The sequence below is a fragment of the Oncorhynchus keta genome, chromosome 21 (assembly GCF_023373465.1).
Source record: "Oncorhynchus keta strain PuntledgeMale-10-30-2019 chromosome 21, Oket_V2, whole genome shotgun sequence".
In the NCBI taxonomy this organism is placed as follows: domain Eukaryota; kingdom Metazoa; phylum Chordata; class Actinopteri; order Salmoniformes; family Salmonidae; genus Oncorhynchus; species Oncorhynchus keta.
Window position 1 is genome coordinate 17,139,959 of NC_068441.1, and position 17,911 is coordinate 17,157,869.

At 44.3% G+C, this 17,911-nt stretch overlaps 1 protein-coding gene across 1 annotated transcript in view; it reads right to left on the reverse strand.

Annotated features, from left to right (window-relative positions):
• The window catches only part of LOC118400193 (plexin-A2-like), a 57,138-nt gene extending 39,595 nt beyond the window's left edge, over positions 1-17,543 (reverse strand). The window contains exons 1-2 of the mRNA XM_052473387.1: positions 17,038-17,543; positions 120-1,463 (exon numbers count right to left, since the gene is read on the reverse strand). Coding sequence (XP_052329347.1) covers positions 120-1,340 — 1,221 coding nt within the window. The 5' untranslated portion in view covers positions 1,341-1,463; positions 17,038-17,543. The remainder of the gene's footprint in view (positions 1-119; positions 1,464-17,037) is intronic.
• Between the last annotated feature and the right edge of the window lie 368 nt (positions 17,544-17,911).

Here is a 17,911-nt window from a genome sequence, read left to right on the forward strand (position 1 = left end):
TCTGAATAATGTGTCTGTATGCCACATCAGAGGAGCCAGTGCTGGTCAGCCCCTGGCTTGCTGGATGCTAATGAAGGCACTGGTTGCAAAGCCCTCTTCAGGTAGCTACAGGTACCTACCGCCTTGGTGCACTGCACATCCTTTCCCAGTAGCCAATGTAGTTCCAGGTTGCCCTCTCCCTGGTAGCAGGATTGCAGGCGCTCTTTGATGCGGGCGTTAATGTCTCGTATGGTAAAGATACACAGGGCTGAGTTGTCCAGGGGCTCGTGGTACTGCTTCTGGCCCTTGGTGAACACAGCAAAGAGGACGTCATCCTGGGCACTGATGTTGAGGGACCTGGCCAGTACTTTCCCTGCCTTGGACAGGTGGGCGCCCTGTAGGAGTTGATACTCCTCTCCCTTGTGTACACAGCCCACTGGCAGTGACACATAAGAGTGGAACTTCCTGTCCCCTTTGCAGAGCCGTATGATGCGGCTTGTGTAGAACAGGTCACCTGGGGAACTGCCAGCAGGCATCCCATTCTCTGGGGTTTCTGGCTGCACGGTCAGGAAGTAGACAAAGTTCCCGCTGGCAAAGCCGTAGATGTAGTAGATGTCAAACCGCGGGACCAGAGCTAGCGTGTCAGAGGGGATCTTAATGAGAGAGGATACAAAGTCAGTGTGGAGCTCGTAGTCCAGCATGGCAGATGACTCTGGGTCACGGGGCAGCTTACGACTGGAGATGGTAGGGAAGTAGTCCTGCTTCCCACCCACGGCCGTGCCGATGAACAGGGTGCCGTCCTGGCCCTGTGAAGAGGGCACGATGACCCCATACATGGTGCCTGTTTGGTTGACACTGGAGAGGTAGTGCTCTTTCTTGTGGGTGGGCTCCACCAGGATAAACAGGTCGTCCTGTCGCATTAGCTTACAGACGCCTTGGTAGAGGCTGCCGCAGGCCAGCAGGCGGTTGTGGGAGTAGTCTATGAGCAACAGTTTGTTGATGTTGTCAGTGGAGGCCAGGGGCTCAGAGCAGGGCTGCACTATAAGAGGAGGGTAGCAGGCCTTGTTGTCGTACTCAGGTCCTGTGTCATGGGAGACCAGGAGGGTCAGGTTGGCAGATAGCTTGTAAATCCGGTTCACAGCACCAACATAGAGTGCGCCAGTGGTCTTGTGCACAATCAGGTGGTTCAGGGTCCATTCCCTTCTCTCTGACTTGAAGGTGTTGAGGGACTGGGACTGGCCTTGGCCCATTGCTAGGGAGATGGGCATCAAGACCAACAGCCACCGCGTCAGGGACCATGACTGCCCCTTAGTACTTCCACTGTAAATGCATCCGATATCCAAACACATCCCCATCCCCATAGGACTTCTGAGAGATGGCAAGTCCAGACTAAATGTCTAGTGCTGTAGGGTAGGAATGAATAAGACTGTTCTCAGTCAGGCTGCACTCTAGTTGATATCCGCAATAATGGTCTTCACATTATCCTGAAAGAGAAAATAAATGGTTTGGTTTAGTCTTGATGACCTAGAATACTTTTAATGATTTAGAAACAAATCAAAGGCGTTATAATAAACCTTTCATAAATCTTTAGCAAGGACTCATAAAATAGGGTTTTATTCATATAAGGTTTTGGTTCAAATAAATATATGAATAACCTCCCTCCAATTTGACTAGGTTGACATTTTACAGTGACAAGAGTTTTCCAATATAAAAGACAGGGCTAAGAAGAGATACAGGCCAGAGACAGAACAAAATCACACTGATAAATACCATCTTGAAATGGTTTCACCATTGTTGTTCTCTCCCACTCTGCTTTCTCAGACACAACATACATCAACAGAACATGTCATTCCAGTAATCACTTCACAGGAGCAGTGTAGATCTCCATCCCCATTGCAATCAATACAGAGTGCCAGATTAGCAGGAGAGGACTCTCTGCTTTCCCTATCTGCGGGGGTTCATTATCTCTCTGTGACAACCAGGGAGGTCTGTAGCCTATTACTTCAACAAAGCAGTGACAAACAGTGACTCTGTGCTTTACATACTGTTTAGACAGCTAATTAAATAGGATCCAAATGTATTAATTATGCTTACATATTTCCAGCTGCCTGTTTTCTTTCCTTCCCTCCCTCTTGTTCTCCTAAATGGTTAAATCCTCCAGGAATTAATCACTCTTTCCAGGACGTCTGACATTCCTAAATTAATCAGGCCTTTTGGCGGTGAATCATTAAGGATTCAGAGTCGGACAGCATCAACCCTTTCATTTCCCCTTTTAACTTCATTAGCATATTTTACTTCAACCAGGGGACAAACAATGGCCCTAGAATACTGCATGGAATGGATGGATGGATGGATGGATGGATGGATGGATGGATGGATGGATGGATGGATGGATGAGTGGATGGATGAGTGGATGGATGAGTGGATGGATGAGTGGATTAGAGAAAGGAGAGTGAAAGCCTTGTAAAAAAAAAATCTTTATTCATGACTTTCTTTCTTTTCACAATCTATTCATCATGTGCTGTATGCTTTGAGTTTGCATCTGTCTAAATAAATAAAAAATCTCACACCGATGAGATAACCTGGTTAGTAAATTTGGACCTGGAGAACAAATTGCACTTTTACCTTTTTTATATGACTCCTTATTAATCTACGGTAGGGAACATTGATCACAATAAGGTAGAATTGTTGGCTTCATACATGCACTCACTTCATCCCAGTCCATTATAGTAGTAATAAAAGTGCCATGCGCGGAGGAGAGGACTATAAATTAGGAGCCCACATCTGCGTGCACCCGCTTCTTTTGTCTGAGTCCCAGCAGCTCTAGAGACTTAGCCAAGCTGTCTCTCTAAGGCTGTGTTGCCGCCACACGCCACATGCTCTGTCCTGTCTGATGCCAGTCCAATAGCTCTCTACTGTAGCCTCACTGCTTCACAAAACATTCAACTTCCCAGTGGAATGGTACGGAAGCCCCTGACCAGCTCAAAGCCTTTAGCTTGGAGACAATTGCCTTCTTTCTCTGTCCCAGGTCCCCTTAAGATAGGAAAATAGATAATTTAGCTCAATGAGACTTCCTGTTTAGAATAAAGTTTAAATAAAAATTGTAATTTGTGTCCTCACAGTGGACAGCAGTGGCCATGGCTGCACTCCATTGCTACTACTAACAGGGTGTCCGGCAGGGTGTGTTGTGTAGGAGCCAGGGATGGAGAGGACAGACAGGAGTGGAGGACTGACACGGTGGTGTCTGGGTTTTCTCCAGCTCCACTCCAGCATCTCCTCTCCATCTGTCCCTGCCTCAAAGACGTCAGGGGGGAAATCACTGGAGTGTCCCTGTTTCCTCTTGTCCCTTTGGCAGGCAGACACTCTGTGTATTCTCTCCCTGTTCTCCACAACATACAACACATATCCTATTTTATACTCACCCTCAAAATGATGACAATTATACACTGGTGTACAAAACATTAGGCCCACCTGCTCTTTCCATGGCAGACTGACAAGGTGAATCCAGGTGAACGCTATGATTCCTTGTCAATTGTTAAATCCAAATCCAATTTTTAAGCCTTGAGACAATTGCGACATGGATTGTGTGTGTGTGCCATTCAGAGGGTCAATGGGCAAGACAAAAGATGTAAGTATCTTTGAATGAGGTATGGTAGTAGGTGCCAGGTGCACCGGTTTGTGTCAAGAACTGCAATGCTGTTGGGTTTTTCAGGTCCAACAGTTTCCCATGTGTATCAAGATTGGTCCACCACCGAAAGGACATCCAGCCATCTTGACACAACTTTGGGAAGCATTGGAGTCAACATTGGCCAGCATCCCTGTGAATCACGTTAGACACCTTGGAGATATCCATGCCCCAACAAATTGAGGCTGTTCTGAGGGCAAAAGGGGGCACAACTCAATATTAGGATATTAGGAAGGTGTTCTTAATGTTTTATGCACTATGTACATGCTGTCACCGGCATTGCTGCCCTGTTATGTTGTCATCCTGTCATCATGCAGTTATTTGGTTGCAATTCATGTCAGCTACAAATTTAAGGCTGGATGTTAGAAGGAAAATGTCAAAACTCTCTATATCCAGATAAAAAAGAAAATGCAGTCTGTACTCTGCAGGATCCACATAAAAGTTCAATCCTGTGGCCCCTGGGAGGGAGAGCAAGAGATGCTAACTCCTGACAGTGCCTTTCTCACGTCTGCATGATGTACACTGAACAGGGCTGGAAAATTCCGGATTTCCTGGAAAACCAGGGAATTTATTGAAATTTTAGAGCCCTTACTCTGAGACTTTCCTGATCTAGTTTCTATTCTGATATGTATTTATTTTATTGAACCTTTATTTAACCAGGTACGCAGGTTGAGAACAAGTTCTCATTTACAATTGCGACCTGGCCTAGATAAAGCAAAGCAGTTGGACAAATACAACAACACAGAGTTACACATGGAGTAAAACAAACATACAGTCAATAATACAGTAGAAAAATAAGTCTATATACAATGTGAGCAAATGAGGTGAGATAAGGGAGGCAAAGGCAAAAAAAGGCCATGGTGGCGAAATAAATACAATATAGCAAGTAAAACACTGGAATGGTAGATTTGCAGTGGAAGAATGTGCAAGGTAGAGATAGAAATAATGGGGTGCAAAGGAGCAAAATAAATAAATACAGTAGGGGGAGAGGTAGTTGTTTGGGCTAAATTATAGATGGGCTATGTACAGGTGCAGTAATCTGTGAGCTGCTCTGACAGCTGGTTCTTAAAGATAGTGAGAGAGATAATTGTTTCCAGTTTCAGAGATTTTTGTAGTTCGTTCCAGTCATTGGCAGCAGAGAACTGGAAGGAGAGGCGGCCAAAGGAAGAATTGGTTTTGGGGGTGACCAGAGAGATTTACCTGCTGCAGAGCGTGCTACAGGTGGGTGCTGCTATGGTGACCATCGAGCTGAGATAAGGGTGACTTTACCTAGCAGGGTCTTGTGGATGACCTGGAGCCAGTGGGTTTGGCGACGAGTATGAAGCGAGGGCCAGCCAACGAGAGTGTACAGGTCGCAATGGTGGGTAGTACATTGGGCTTTGGTGACAAAACGGATGGCACTGTGATAGACTGCATCCAATTTATTGAGTAGGGTATTGGAGGCTATTTTGTAAATTACATCGCCGAAGTCGAGGACCGGTAGTGTGAAGGATGCTTTATGCGAAATAGGAAGCCAATTCTAGATTTAACTTTGGATTGGAGATGTTTGATGTGAGTCTGGAAGGAGAGTTTACAGTCTAACCAGACACCTAGGTATTTGTAGTTGTTCACATATTCTAAGTCAGAACCGTCCAGAGTAGTGATGTTGGACGGGCGGGCAGGTGCAGTCAGCGATCGGTTGAAGAGCATGCATTTAGTTTTACTTGTATTTATAAGCAAATGGAGGCCACAGAAGGAGAGTTGTATGTCATTGAAGCTCATCTGGAGTGTTGTTAACACTGTCCAAAGAATGGCCAGAAATATACAGAATGGTGTAGTCTGCATAGAGGTGGATCAGAGACTCACCAGCAGCAAGAGCGACATCATTGATGTATACAGAGAAGAGAGTCGGTCCAAGAATTGAACCCTGTGGCACCCCCATAGAGACTGCCAGAGGCCCGGACAACAGGCCCTCCGATTTGACACACTGAACTCTATCAGATAAGTAGTTGGTCAACCAGGCGAGGCAATCATTTGAGAAACCAAGGCTATCAAGTCTGCCGATGAGGATGTGGTGATTGACAGAGTTGAAAGCCTTGGCCAGGTCAATGAATACGGCTGCACAGTATTGTTTCTTATCGATGGCGGTTAAGATATCGTTTAGGACCTTGAGCGTGGCTGAGTTGCACCCATGACCAGCTCTGAAACCAGATTGTATAGCGGAGAAGGTATGGTGGGATTTGAAATGGTCGGTAATCTGTTTGTTGACTTGGCTTTCGAAGACCTTAGAAAGGCAGGGTAGGATAGATATCGGTCTGTAGCAGTTTGGGTCAAGAGTGTCCTCCCCTTTGAAGAGGGGGATGACCGCAGCTGCTTTCCAATCTTTGGGAATCTCAGACGGCACGAAGGAGAGGTTAAACAGGCTAGTAATAGGGATTGCAACAATTTCGGCAGATCATTTTAGAAAGAAAAGGTCCAGATTATCTAGCCCAGCTGATTTGTAGGTGTCCAGATTTTGCAGCTCTTTCAGAACATCAGCTGACTGGATTTGGGAGAAGGAGAAATGGGCAAGGGTTGTGTGAGCTGCTGTGGGTTGGTGCAGTGCTGTTGACCGGTGTAGGGGTAGCCAGGTGGAAAGCATGACCAGCCGTAGAAAAATGCTTATTGAAATTCTCAATTGTAGTGGATTTATCAGTGGTGACATTGTTTCCTATCCTCAGTGCAGTGGGCAGCTGGGAGGAGGTGTTCTTATTCTCCATGGACTTTACAGTGTCCCAGAACTTTTTTTTTTTTGAGTTTGTGTTGCAGGAAGCAAATTTCTGCTTGAAAAAGCTAGCCATTTATTTTCTAACTGCCTGTATATATTGGTTTCTAGCTTTCCTGAAAAGTTGCATATCACGGGGGCTGTTCGATGCTAATGCAGAACGCCATAGGATGTTGTTGTGTTGGTTAAGGTCAGTCAGGTCTGGAGAGAACCAAGGGAGATATCTGTTTCTGGTTCTAAATTTCTTGAATGGGGCATGCTTATTTAAGATGGTGAGGAAGGCTTTTTCTTTTTAATAACCAGGCATCCTCTACTGACGGGATGAGATCAATATCCTTCCAGGATACCCCGGCCAGGTCGATTAGAAAGGCCTGCTCGCTGAAGTGTTTCAGGGAGCGTTTGACAGTGATGAGTGGAGGTCGTTTGACCGCTGACTCATTACAGATGCAGGCAATGAGGCAGTGATCGCTGAGATCTTGCTTGAAAACAGCAGAGATGTATTTAGAGGGCAAGTTGGTTAGGATGATATCTATGAGGGTGCTTGTGTTTACGGCTTTGGGGTGGTACCTGGTAGGTTCATTGATCATTTGTGTGAGATTGAAGGCATCAAGCTTAGATTGTAGGATGGCTGGGGTGTTAAGCATGTTCCAGTTTAGGTCGCCTAGCAGCACGAGCTCTGAAGATAGATGGGGGGCAATCAGTTCACATATGGTGTCCAGAGCACAGCTGGCGGCAGAGGGTAATCTATAGCAGGCGGCAATGGTGAGAGACTTGTTTTTAGAGTGGTGGATTTTTAAAAGTAGAAGTTAAAATTGTTTGAGTACAGACCTGGATAGTAGGACAGAACTCTGCAGGCTATCTTTGCAGTAGACTGCAACACCGCCCCCTTTGGCCGTTCTATCTTGTCGAAAAATGTTATAGTTAGGGATGGAAATTTCAGAATTTTTGGTGGTCTTTCTAAGCCAGGATTCAGACACGGCTAGAACATCCGGGTTGGCAGAGTGTGCTAAAGCAGTGAATAAAACAAACTTAGGGAGGAGGCTTCTAATGTTAACATGCATAAAACCAAGGCTATTACGGTAACAGAAGTCATCAAAAGAGAGTGCCTGGGGAATAGGAGTGGAGCTAGGCACTGCAGGGCCTGGATTCACCTCTACATCACCAGATGAACAGAGGAGGAGTAGGATAAGGGTACGGCTAAAAGCTATGAGAATTGGTCATCTAGAACGTTCGGAACAGAGAGTAAAAGGACGTTTCTGGGGGTGATAAAATAGCTTCAAGGTATAATGTACAGACAAAGGTATGATAGGATGTGAATACAGTGGAGGTAAACCTAGGTACTGAGTGATGATGAGAGAGATATTGTCTCTAGAAACATAATTGAGGCTGGTGGAACTGAAAGGTTGGATAAGGTATAATGAGCAGGGCTAGAGGCTCTACAGTGAAATAAGCCAATAAACACTAACCAGAACAGCAATGGACAAGGCATATTGACATTAAGGAGAGGCATGCTTAGTCGAGTGATCATAAGGGTCCAGTGAGTAGTGAGGTTGGTTGGGGTCACGGCGATTCAAACAGCTAGCCGGGCCATCGTTAGCAAGCTAGCATAGGATGGAGGTCTGTTTTTATCCACCTCGTGCGTTTCCGTCAGTAGATTAGTGTGGTTCTGTGTGGTAGAGGGGATCAATCCGAATGGCAAAATAGATATAGTTATAGTGACCCAAGAAAAATTGTTCGATAGACCTATTCAGATAGCAGCCGATAAGACAGCTAACAATTAGCGGGCCACAGATGGGCGTTCAGGTAACATCGCGACGGAGAGGCCAGTTGGATAACTCCCTCGGGCAGATAACGTCGGTAGGCCAGTCGTGAAGGCCCGGTGGGGCTCCGCATTGGCAGTAAAACGGGTCTGGATAGGTGATTGTAGCCCAGAAGTGGCTGATGGAACTCTTCAGCTGGCTAGCTCCGGAATAATTTATGTTTGCTCCGGGATCGACATTTTCCAATAGTCACACGGATAGCAGCTAGCTAGCTGCGAGATCCAGGAGTAAATGTCCAGAGCTTGCGGTTGAAATCCGGGGATATGGAGAGAAAAATAGGTCCGATATGTTCTGGTATGAGTCGCGTTGTACAAAACTGACGATAGCTTTTCGAGCTAAAGGATAGCTGATGACCACAAACCGTGTTTAGCTGATTACGAACATTAGCCAGTAAACTGGCTAGCTTCTGGCTAGCTTCTGGTTAGCTTCTGACGAGCTTCTGGTTAGCTTCTGGCTAGCTTCTGGTTAGCTTCTGGCTAGCTTCAGGATAGCTTCTGGTTAGCTTCTGGCTAGCTTCTATTGTGGATTTCAGATTTGAGGTAAATAATACCTTTTTTTTAATTGGTGAGGCGGGTTGCAGGAGATTGTTTTGAAGTTGAGTTTTTAGAAAATAAAATATCTAAAAGATATGCGAAGAAAGATGTAAATGTATATATACACGGGACACGACAAGACCAGGACGTCTGACTGCTATGCCATCTTGGTATACATGTGGTTATATAATAACATACTGTATTCAGTTGGTCTTTGTAGTAAAATATAATGAATAGCCTTAGCCTAGTGAGTCTCTGGGGCCTTCTACAGGATTCACACACAGGTGTGAGTTGTAGCTCTGTTTTATGATGGCTTCAGGGCAATCTGGTTTGTCTCTATGCAGCATTTCATTGTTGTACATGCAGAGAGTGAATTCCATTAACAGGTTCCGGAAAAGCAAATGGATTGTCACTAATCATTTTTATCCCCCCAGGAGTACACCCCATTTCAAACTCTATATTAAGCTCCCAGTTTACAATATCATGGAAGAACACCTTGAGTTGCTGTGTTCAGTGGTTTGGGAAATCCAATATTTTATTCTAAATCATTCCAATCCAAAATCATAGGACAAACTTCAGTGTTATGAACCTCAACATAATTTGCTTTCAGATGTTAGTTGCGCCTCAAGTGTTGTGCCTGAGTCTGTGCAAAATGATAGGTAATCCCTCAATTTTAGTTCCGCAATACAGAGACCTACAGAGGTTAATTCAGTGTTGTGAAGATCAAGTTAAACATAACAAGGTGGGCGAGAAGCAGGAAGTAACAGCAGCCCATCTATTTATTTTCTTCTCGATTCAGTCTCGTCTGAGGCGTGCGGTAATGCTGCTCTGTTTACCCTAGATTGTAGAGACAGCATCTTGCTGGCTGCAGCCCTCCCTGCTGAATACACTGCCTCGTCAGTCAGATACGCTCCTGCCAACCCCAGCCTCAGCCCCAGACGTGACTCATTCACACAAACTCATAGAAGAACATGCTCAGGCCTCTGGCTACGGTGGCGGGCACCAATCTGAGTCAAAATTTCGTGCCACCATTTTTAATTTGACCTTAAGAACCCCACCAAGATCCACAGGGCTGTGCCTATGTTTTCAGCATGCATTGGGGTGACATTTTGGCATAAACTCTGCAGTGTCTTATTATGTGTGGTTCATTGGAGGGTAACCGTCTGTAACCATACATAAACATGAACTAAAATGATCACAGAAATATGTCTCCTTCTCCCCCTTTATGCACTTCATGCACAGTGCTTATTGTACTTTATGGCTCAATGGGGCCCAATGCGTTCCATTTGCAGCAGCCTTTGAGGCTCCTGCTGGTCACAGGCTGATAACATGTGAGAAGATTGGAATCAGACAGACTCTGACACCATCTTTCAGGCTGCAGGACAGACACAATGTTCTCACACTGAGTCAACAATAGAGTTGTGTTATTACATCAGATGTGATGAAAATTGTGTGTCTTGTGTCCTAGTCTGATCAGGCTGGACAAAACAGAGTAATAACACAGGTTGGAGGCACAGGGACAGGAGTGTACAGATATAGGATCTTCATTGGACCAATATTTTCACAGCAAAATGATCCTGCAGCAACAGGATTTGAACAGGTTTAGGTTGATGTTGCTTGATCGATGGTTAGGCTATTAGCTGGTCAAAGGTAGGCTACATGAAAAGTACAATACTGTTAATATAACGGGTGTTAGTGTGGGTTTTCAGTGAATTTATGTAAATCACGAAACTCATCTGCATATTTTAGCAACAAGGACAAACAAAAGAGTGATCAAATTAACATCTGTATGTGTTCTGGTCATATCAAACCTGCACTGCCTCCAGAGAATTGCTCAAAATCAATGTTCCCCACTTCTAGGTTTTAGGGTGGAATATCAGGGGCGTTGACAAAAACTTTCCAAAGCCATATACCCATAAAGATATCTTCATTCCTTCTAGAGCTTGTCAATGCATTCTGTTCGGTATATTGTCATGTGCCACACTTCTAGGTTAGTCACAATGGGACACTGCAAAAATGTCTCACACTCAAAATGGCACTCATTTAATCATTGGCTAAATCACAAAGCCTGATGGGATACCTTTGTCGTGGGGTCTGCCACAAATCCATGTGGATGAGTCATGGGGGGAGGGGAGAATTGTACACATCACACATGAATGAACTGGGAGGGCGCCAGCCCCAACAGAACTTGACTTCCAAATGAATAAATGAAAGCAATTAGTAGATCTGTTTACAATGATGCGGAGACAGAAGTAGGTCATACGTGGTGGAGATGGGGGGGAGAGCGAGCCAGAGCCGGAGGCTGACACTGGTACCTACAGTGATGGGAAGAGGAATTAGGACATGAAAATGCCGTCTTTGTTAACGATGACTTTTAAACGAATGTCAGATTTAATCACATGGGACCTGTGGGGTTTATGGTAAAATAAATGTTTTATGATCACTCCTCCGTGTCTTATTTGTGTTCTCATTGGAGGGCCCGGGGCCCGGGGCTATGGATTCTGCTTTTATTGGTCTTCTTACAAACCCACATTCAGCTCTAAAATGGCTATAATGACATATGGATGTTCATTTAAACCTGTGATTATTGGATAGGCATACAAGCAGTGAATTCTACCATTTAGTGACCATATCCCTCTTCAAATAAATTCAAGCTATTCATCATTTTATTTGATAGCATAGTTTGTTGGATTGTTTGTTATACATAATATCATTTTTATATCAATTGTGTTGTTCAGTGAACAATTCTCAGATTGCTAGCTTTAGAGACCAAGCATTAAGAATGATGGCAGGGTAGCAGAGGACGTTTATGGGGAACCATAAAACAGCACTCTATCAATCTAGAATGGTATACTCATAAAAAACCACAGGGTGGTGAACCAAGGCTGTGGAAAGGAATCTCTTCAAGCATATTGCCAAAACACAATCAGTGACCTCTTGACAATGCATGGCATTATGCACAGCGATAAAATAGACATTTCTGCAACACTGCAGAATTCTGGGTCCGCATGGAAATATAGAACATCCCAATATTGCCATAGTCAGATTCATTCATAAATTAACTTCCCTGGGCTCTGTCTTCCATACCTTTCACTATAGATCTCTACTGGCTCATTGTGACTTGAAACAGGATTTGAATCAGGGAGTGCTCATGTTGTATGTACTGTATGATGACAATCAAAGGGGAAAGTCAAAGTGACCTGTGCAGCCCAAGTGCAATACCAGGTCTTCTATAATTCAGCATTCAGTGAAAGACAGACACCCACTATGTTCTGCTGTAGCCAGAGCACGTCTGTACGCTGCTACGGCACGCCCATTGGTAGTGACTAGAAACAGAACAATGGAAAGAGTAAAGCTACTAGTGCACTGTTGGAATAATAACTGATGGGAATGTGGAATAAGGCCAGTGAAATACAAGCTCTCTTCTCCAGTGTGATTGGGACAGGGACAAGGAACAACTATAGAGTTCTGTTTGGAAGTGTTCCCTCAGCTAGATACTCAGTCAGTTTTGTGCTGGTACAATATGACAGTCCGTTTCTGCCATGAGTTCATTTTTTGGTATTGCTTACGACATCCTGCAGTTATTGTAACTGCCACTGTAGATCAGGTATGACTGTATAGTTCGCTATACTGTGTAAGGTTTGTTGGCATCAATCATTCAGGATAGAAAAGTGAAAGCAGTGCAGATGTTGCTCTCTCAACTGATAGACAGTAGACTTCCATATACAAAGTAGGATTCCGGGTACAGAGTACAGCATATGAGGAGGAAATAACATACACAATAGAACGAAACACATGAAGCACATATTCACACATGCACACACACCCTTATATGGACATGCACACAAATGTTGTGTGTTTCCTCAATTTCCCTCAACTGGCCCATATGGCTGTGTAGGGAGGAGGATGCCAATGATGGAGGTAGCTGGCACGAATAATTACGATCAAAGATTTACAGAGCATCTGCTACCTTCACTGCTGACAAAAATCGCTGGAAGCCCAGAGAGAAACACAGCAAACAGGGAAGAGGAGGAGAGACAATTCATGCTGTCTACTATTCACAACTTCCTCTCTGGAGTCTCCGGTGCACCGGCAGCACCCATTCCAGATTTAATCCTAAGTGTAAATAAGGCCAAGGAGGTGGCTCACACACAGAGCTATGCAAATACAAGCATCAGCCTAGCTTTTTCCCATGGTCTGGAGGGTCCGTCCTGCCCCTACCTTGAAACGCTGCACTAATGCCTGAGTCAAGGGCACGGTACAGGGAATAAAAGCATAGAGACTGACTTTGCTGCACAAATCATGTTCCCCTGTACAGTATGCAGAATTGCTTCCTCCTCACACACATTACATGTCTGACACTGTCAAGTTCCCTCCTAGAGTCCTGTATATCTCTTTATCTCTGCTCTTATCTCTTAGTTCTCAACCCTGCTCATCTATTCAATGTCCTGTCATTGGTCTCGTTCTCTCACTAATTCATCAGTGTGTCTCACTTAATATCTAAAAGGCTCACCCATTTACACTGGCACAATGCCATCACAAAGTGCCAGAGATTACAAATCAACATGGAAGTAGCCTGTAGGAGATCATCCAATACAATAGCACTGTGACAGCAGCATTTACATTGACAATAGTGATAACAGTCTGTAGGCATTGTGCCATATTGCAAGATAGCAATCCCTGCATGCAGTGTACTCCCAAAGGAACCATATGGCAGGTGAGCTCACTGTTTCCCTCCACCTGTATCTCTCCTCCCATACTCTCCACTACTTTGAATATAAATGTACAGTCGTTTTACCTCAATGTTGGCTCAGGCTCTAAATAAACAGGTGCTTGAGGGGGGACTGATGAGGTAAGAGAAGAGGGAGCACAACAGCTACAGGAAATGTTTGTTCATTTGGGGGATTTTATTTATCTTTCTTACTCTCATACTCTGTCTCCCTGCCTTTCTTTGTGACGCTCCCTCTTTCACATATGCTCTTCTCCTCAGGCTGTAGCATCTAAGAAGTTGTGTTTAATCAGTGTCTCCGTGGGCAACGGGGGAGTTTCCAGCTCTGGGTAGTGAGCTGCTGTGCAGTCACACACCGTGTAATTGTCTTACATACACTAATTTGCCTGACTTACTACTGCGACTAGAGTACAGGGCATTGCCGCTGACCCACATTGCTCCTGATGATGTTTTGAGGAACACCTATGTGAGAATGCTGTTCATTGACTACAGCTCAGCGTTCAACACCATAGTACCATCAAAGCTCATCACCAAGCTAAGGATCCAGGGACTAAACACCTCCCTCTGTAACTGGATCCTGGACTTCCTGACAGGCCGCCCCCAGGTGGTGAGGGTAGGTAGCAACACATCTGCCACGCTGATCCTCAACACTGGAGCTCCCCAGGGGTCCCCTCCTGCTCAGTCCCCTCCTGTACTCCCTGTTCACCCACGACTGCATGGCCAGGCACGACTCCAACACCATCATTAAGTTTGCTGATGACACAACAGTGGTAGGCCTGATCAGACAACGACGAGACAGCCTATAGGGAGGAGGTCAGAGACAACCTATCCCTCAACGTAACCAAGACTAAGGAGATGATTGTGGACTACAGGAAAAGGAGCACAGAGCACGTCCCCATTCTTATCGACGGGGCTGCAGTGGGGCAGGTTGAGAGCTTCAAATTCCTTGGTGTCCACATCAACAACAAACTAGATTGGTCCAAACACACCAAGAGAGTCGTGAAGAGGGCACGGCAAAGCCTATTCCCCCCTCAGGAAAATAAAAAGATTTGGCATGGGTCCTGAGATCCTCAAAAGGTTCTACAGCTGCAACATCGAGAGCATCCTGACCGGTTGCCTCACTGCCTGGTACGGCAATTGCTCGGCCTCCGACCGCAAGGCACTTCAGAGGGTAGTGCGTATGGCCCAGTACATCACTGGGGCAAAGCTGCCTGCCATCCAGGACCTCAACACCAGGCGGTGTCATTGGAAGGCCCTAAAAATTGTCAAAGACCCCAGGCACCCCAGTCATAGACTGTTCTCTCTACTACCGCATGGCAAACGGTACCGGAGTGCCAAGTCTAGGACCAAAATGCTTCTCAACAGTTTTTTCCCCCAAGCCATAAGACTCCTGAACAGGTAACTATTTGCATTGTGTGCCACCCCCCCAACCCCTCTTTTACGCTGCTGCTACTCTCTGTTTATCTTATATGCATGGTCACTTTAACTATACATTCATGTACATACTACCTAAATTGGCCAGACCAACCAGTGCTCCCGTCCCACCACCCGCCAACCCCTATTTCTGTTTATCATACCTGCATAGTCACTTTAACGATACCTACATGTACATACTACCTCAATAAGCCTGACTAACAGGTGTCTGTATATAGCCTTGCTACTCTTTTTTCAAATGTCTTTTTACTGTTGTTTTATTTCTTTACTTACCTACACCACACACACACACACACATACACACCTTTTTTTCGCACCATTGATTATAGTCTGTAAGTAAGCATTTCACTGTAAGGTGTATTCGGCGCACGTGACAAATAAACTTTGATTTGATTTGATCACACAACAACCATAGTTATATAGTGTCAACATTTGATCAGGCTACCACGCCACGCTAAATATATCTCATATGTGAGTGAACTGTATTCTTTTATCTATAATCTTTGTTTAAATCAATAACCCTTTCCAAAGGGGGATCATGACACCTCGGTAAAGAACACACAAGGCAGTGCTGCAACATTCAATCTAAAGATATGAAGGGAACTCATGACTGATGAAAGGCAATGAAAACGAGAGTCCATGACAGATGTTACATATTATCTAATCAGTAGATTACAGAAAGTCTCATTAAATCAATACATTACACGAAGTCTCATTAAATCAATACATTACACAAAGTTGTGCTGCAACAAAATAGCACTCTGTTTGCCATTGGCACTTGCAAATAAATATATAGAGAAATACAGTAATGGAAGCAATTCTGAGTCACCTCCAAAGGAAAATGCAATCTCATTATATTACACTGTAGCAATAAAAAATGAACAAAAATAAAGACCCATTTAAATTCTAAATTTAGCAAGCAACTGATAAAGTAGCGGCCTGGCATCAGTGAGCAAACAGAGAGAGGCCAATCTCCCTCTCTGTGAGAAGCTTTATAGCTCTGGTGGGACCATCTGAATAAATCCAGTCCAACTGGCCAGTGAGATAAGCAGGAACACAGAGAGCCCTGGGTCCATCTGGTTTGCTTGACTGGGAGAGTCTAAAAGGCACCAAATCCAATACCTCTCCCAAATACACACACAGAACAAAGATGAGATGAGCTTGGTAAACATCATTGTGGAAGTTTGCACTGCAGCTGCATCTACTCTGGCTGTTTAGGCTCCAACTCTTCTCCGCTTTGCACTTTGTCTCCATCAACCCAATACATTCTACTCTCTCTCCTGTGCCAAGGCTGGCTATGTATACCGAAGCTCCAGTAAACTACATACAACTACAGATAATGGCCAAACAACTCTCAACAGGATTAGATAACTCTCTCCACAGCTGGTTTGGTGGTACCTGATGCATTTATCTATATGAGGATGCACATTTTGATGTATGCCCATTGAGGATGATGATGATGATGATTATGAGGATTTTATTTATTTTATTTAACCTATATTTAACTAGGCAAGTCAGTTCAGAACAAATTCATATTTACAATGACGTCTCATGAAAGGATATTTAGGTTGTGTGTGCTGCTGCTGCCTAAACCCAGAATCCCTGACAGTTGGCAATCAAGTAAAGTGCCTGCCTCAAAAACCCATTTCCCACAGAGGTCTAATCTTGGTGTTCTCATGATCATACCAGATGATACCTCTATAGAGAAATAAGTCCATGATTGTGCAGTACCACTAAAGAGAGACTCCATAGAGAATGTATTAGAATCTGAGATATTCCAGATAGATACTTTATATCCATATAAATAAGTCATGAAGCATATGCATGCGTTATGTGCCCATCAGCTGCTCACTGTCTGGGAAAACGAGATGATATCACAGTAGACTATAACTCAATTCAACATGACTTCTACGGAATTGTTACAATTGGAATAGCCTACACCCTGAAATAATATACCGGTATGTAAATACATTCCGAACAATAAGAATGTACCGGTAGCTCATTTATTTTGGACGCGCGCTTGTCATTTCAATGCGCCCTGGTCGCGTAAAGTAACACAACTTAACAATTTCGTCCTCATGGGTTGCAATTATCAATCTTAGTATGGTACTCACCTTGAGCAGTAGAAAGTCTCAGTCATGATGTGTCTAGTGTGTTGAATGAATAAAGGATCTGCTGGATTCAGTGTCCTTCCTTTGGGGTTGGAAAATGTCCCACAATGGCACAGTCAGCGGTGATGCGCGCAATGTCCATATACTGAGAGAAAAACGTTCAGGATGCGACAATTTTGATTCTCACGTATCACGCTGAAACAGTTCTCTCATTTGATCAATGGACATTTAGCCTACGTGTTTTCTAAACTCGTAACCCCAATTACACATTTCAAAAGACTCTTCACGTTTCCATTCGGTGTTTGAATGCCGGTGGTAGGCTTCAAGACAGGACTCTCATCAGTTTACTTTCATCTCACGTACAGTGTGTGCGGATTAAACCAAACCTCCCTCGCGTCATCCTTTCACGAGGGCTCAGTGCAATATTTTTTCGTAGACTGAGCGTTGGCTTCATCGACAAGTCTGTCCACATGACGGAGTCATCTGATGCTCTCACATTCACATACTGTGCTCAGTTGTATTGCGTGTTTTACTTCATGCGTATAGTGACAAAAGCTAGAAAGACTTCAATTACAGTATCATCCAATACATTTCATATTTCTTTGTTCCTTGTTCTCAAGTGTGTCTGTCGAGGATAAACTGGAGGGGAGGGGTGTCTGAATTATTTTTAATATCAGAGCCAGTTCGAATATATACATGTTTTTACTGCATTCTCTATATGGCGATGTAAATGTCACATTTCCCTTTAAAACACTGACATCTGTAGGTTCATTGCTGCAACCACACTTGTTCAATGAACTCTTTGGCCTTGCTTCGAATCAGACTAGTAGAGAGCATCCAGAATATCTCTTTTGAAAGTGTACATAAACTATCCTCA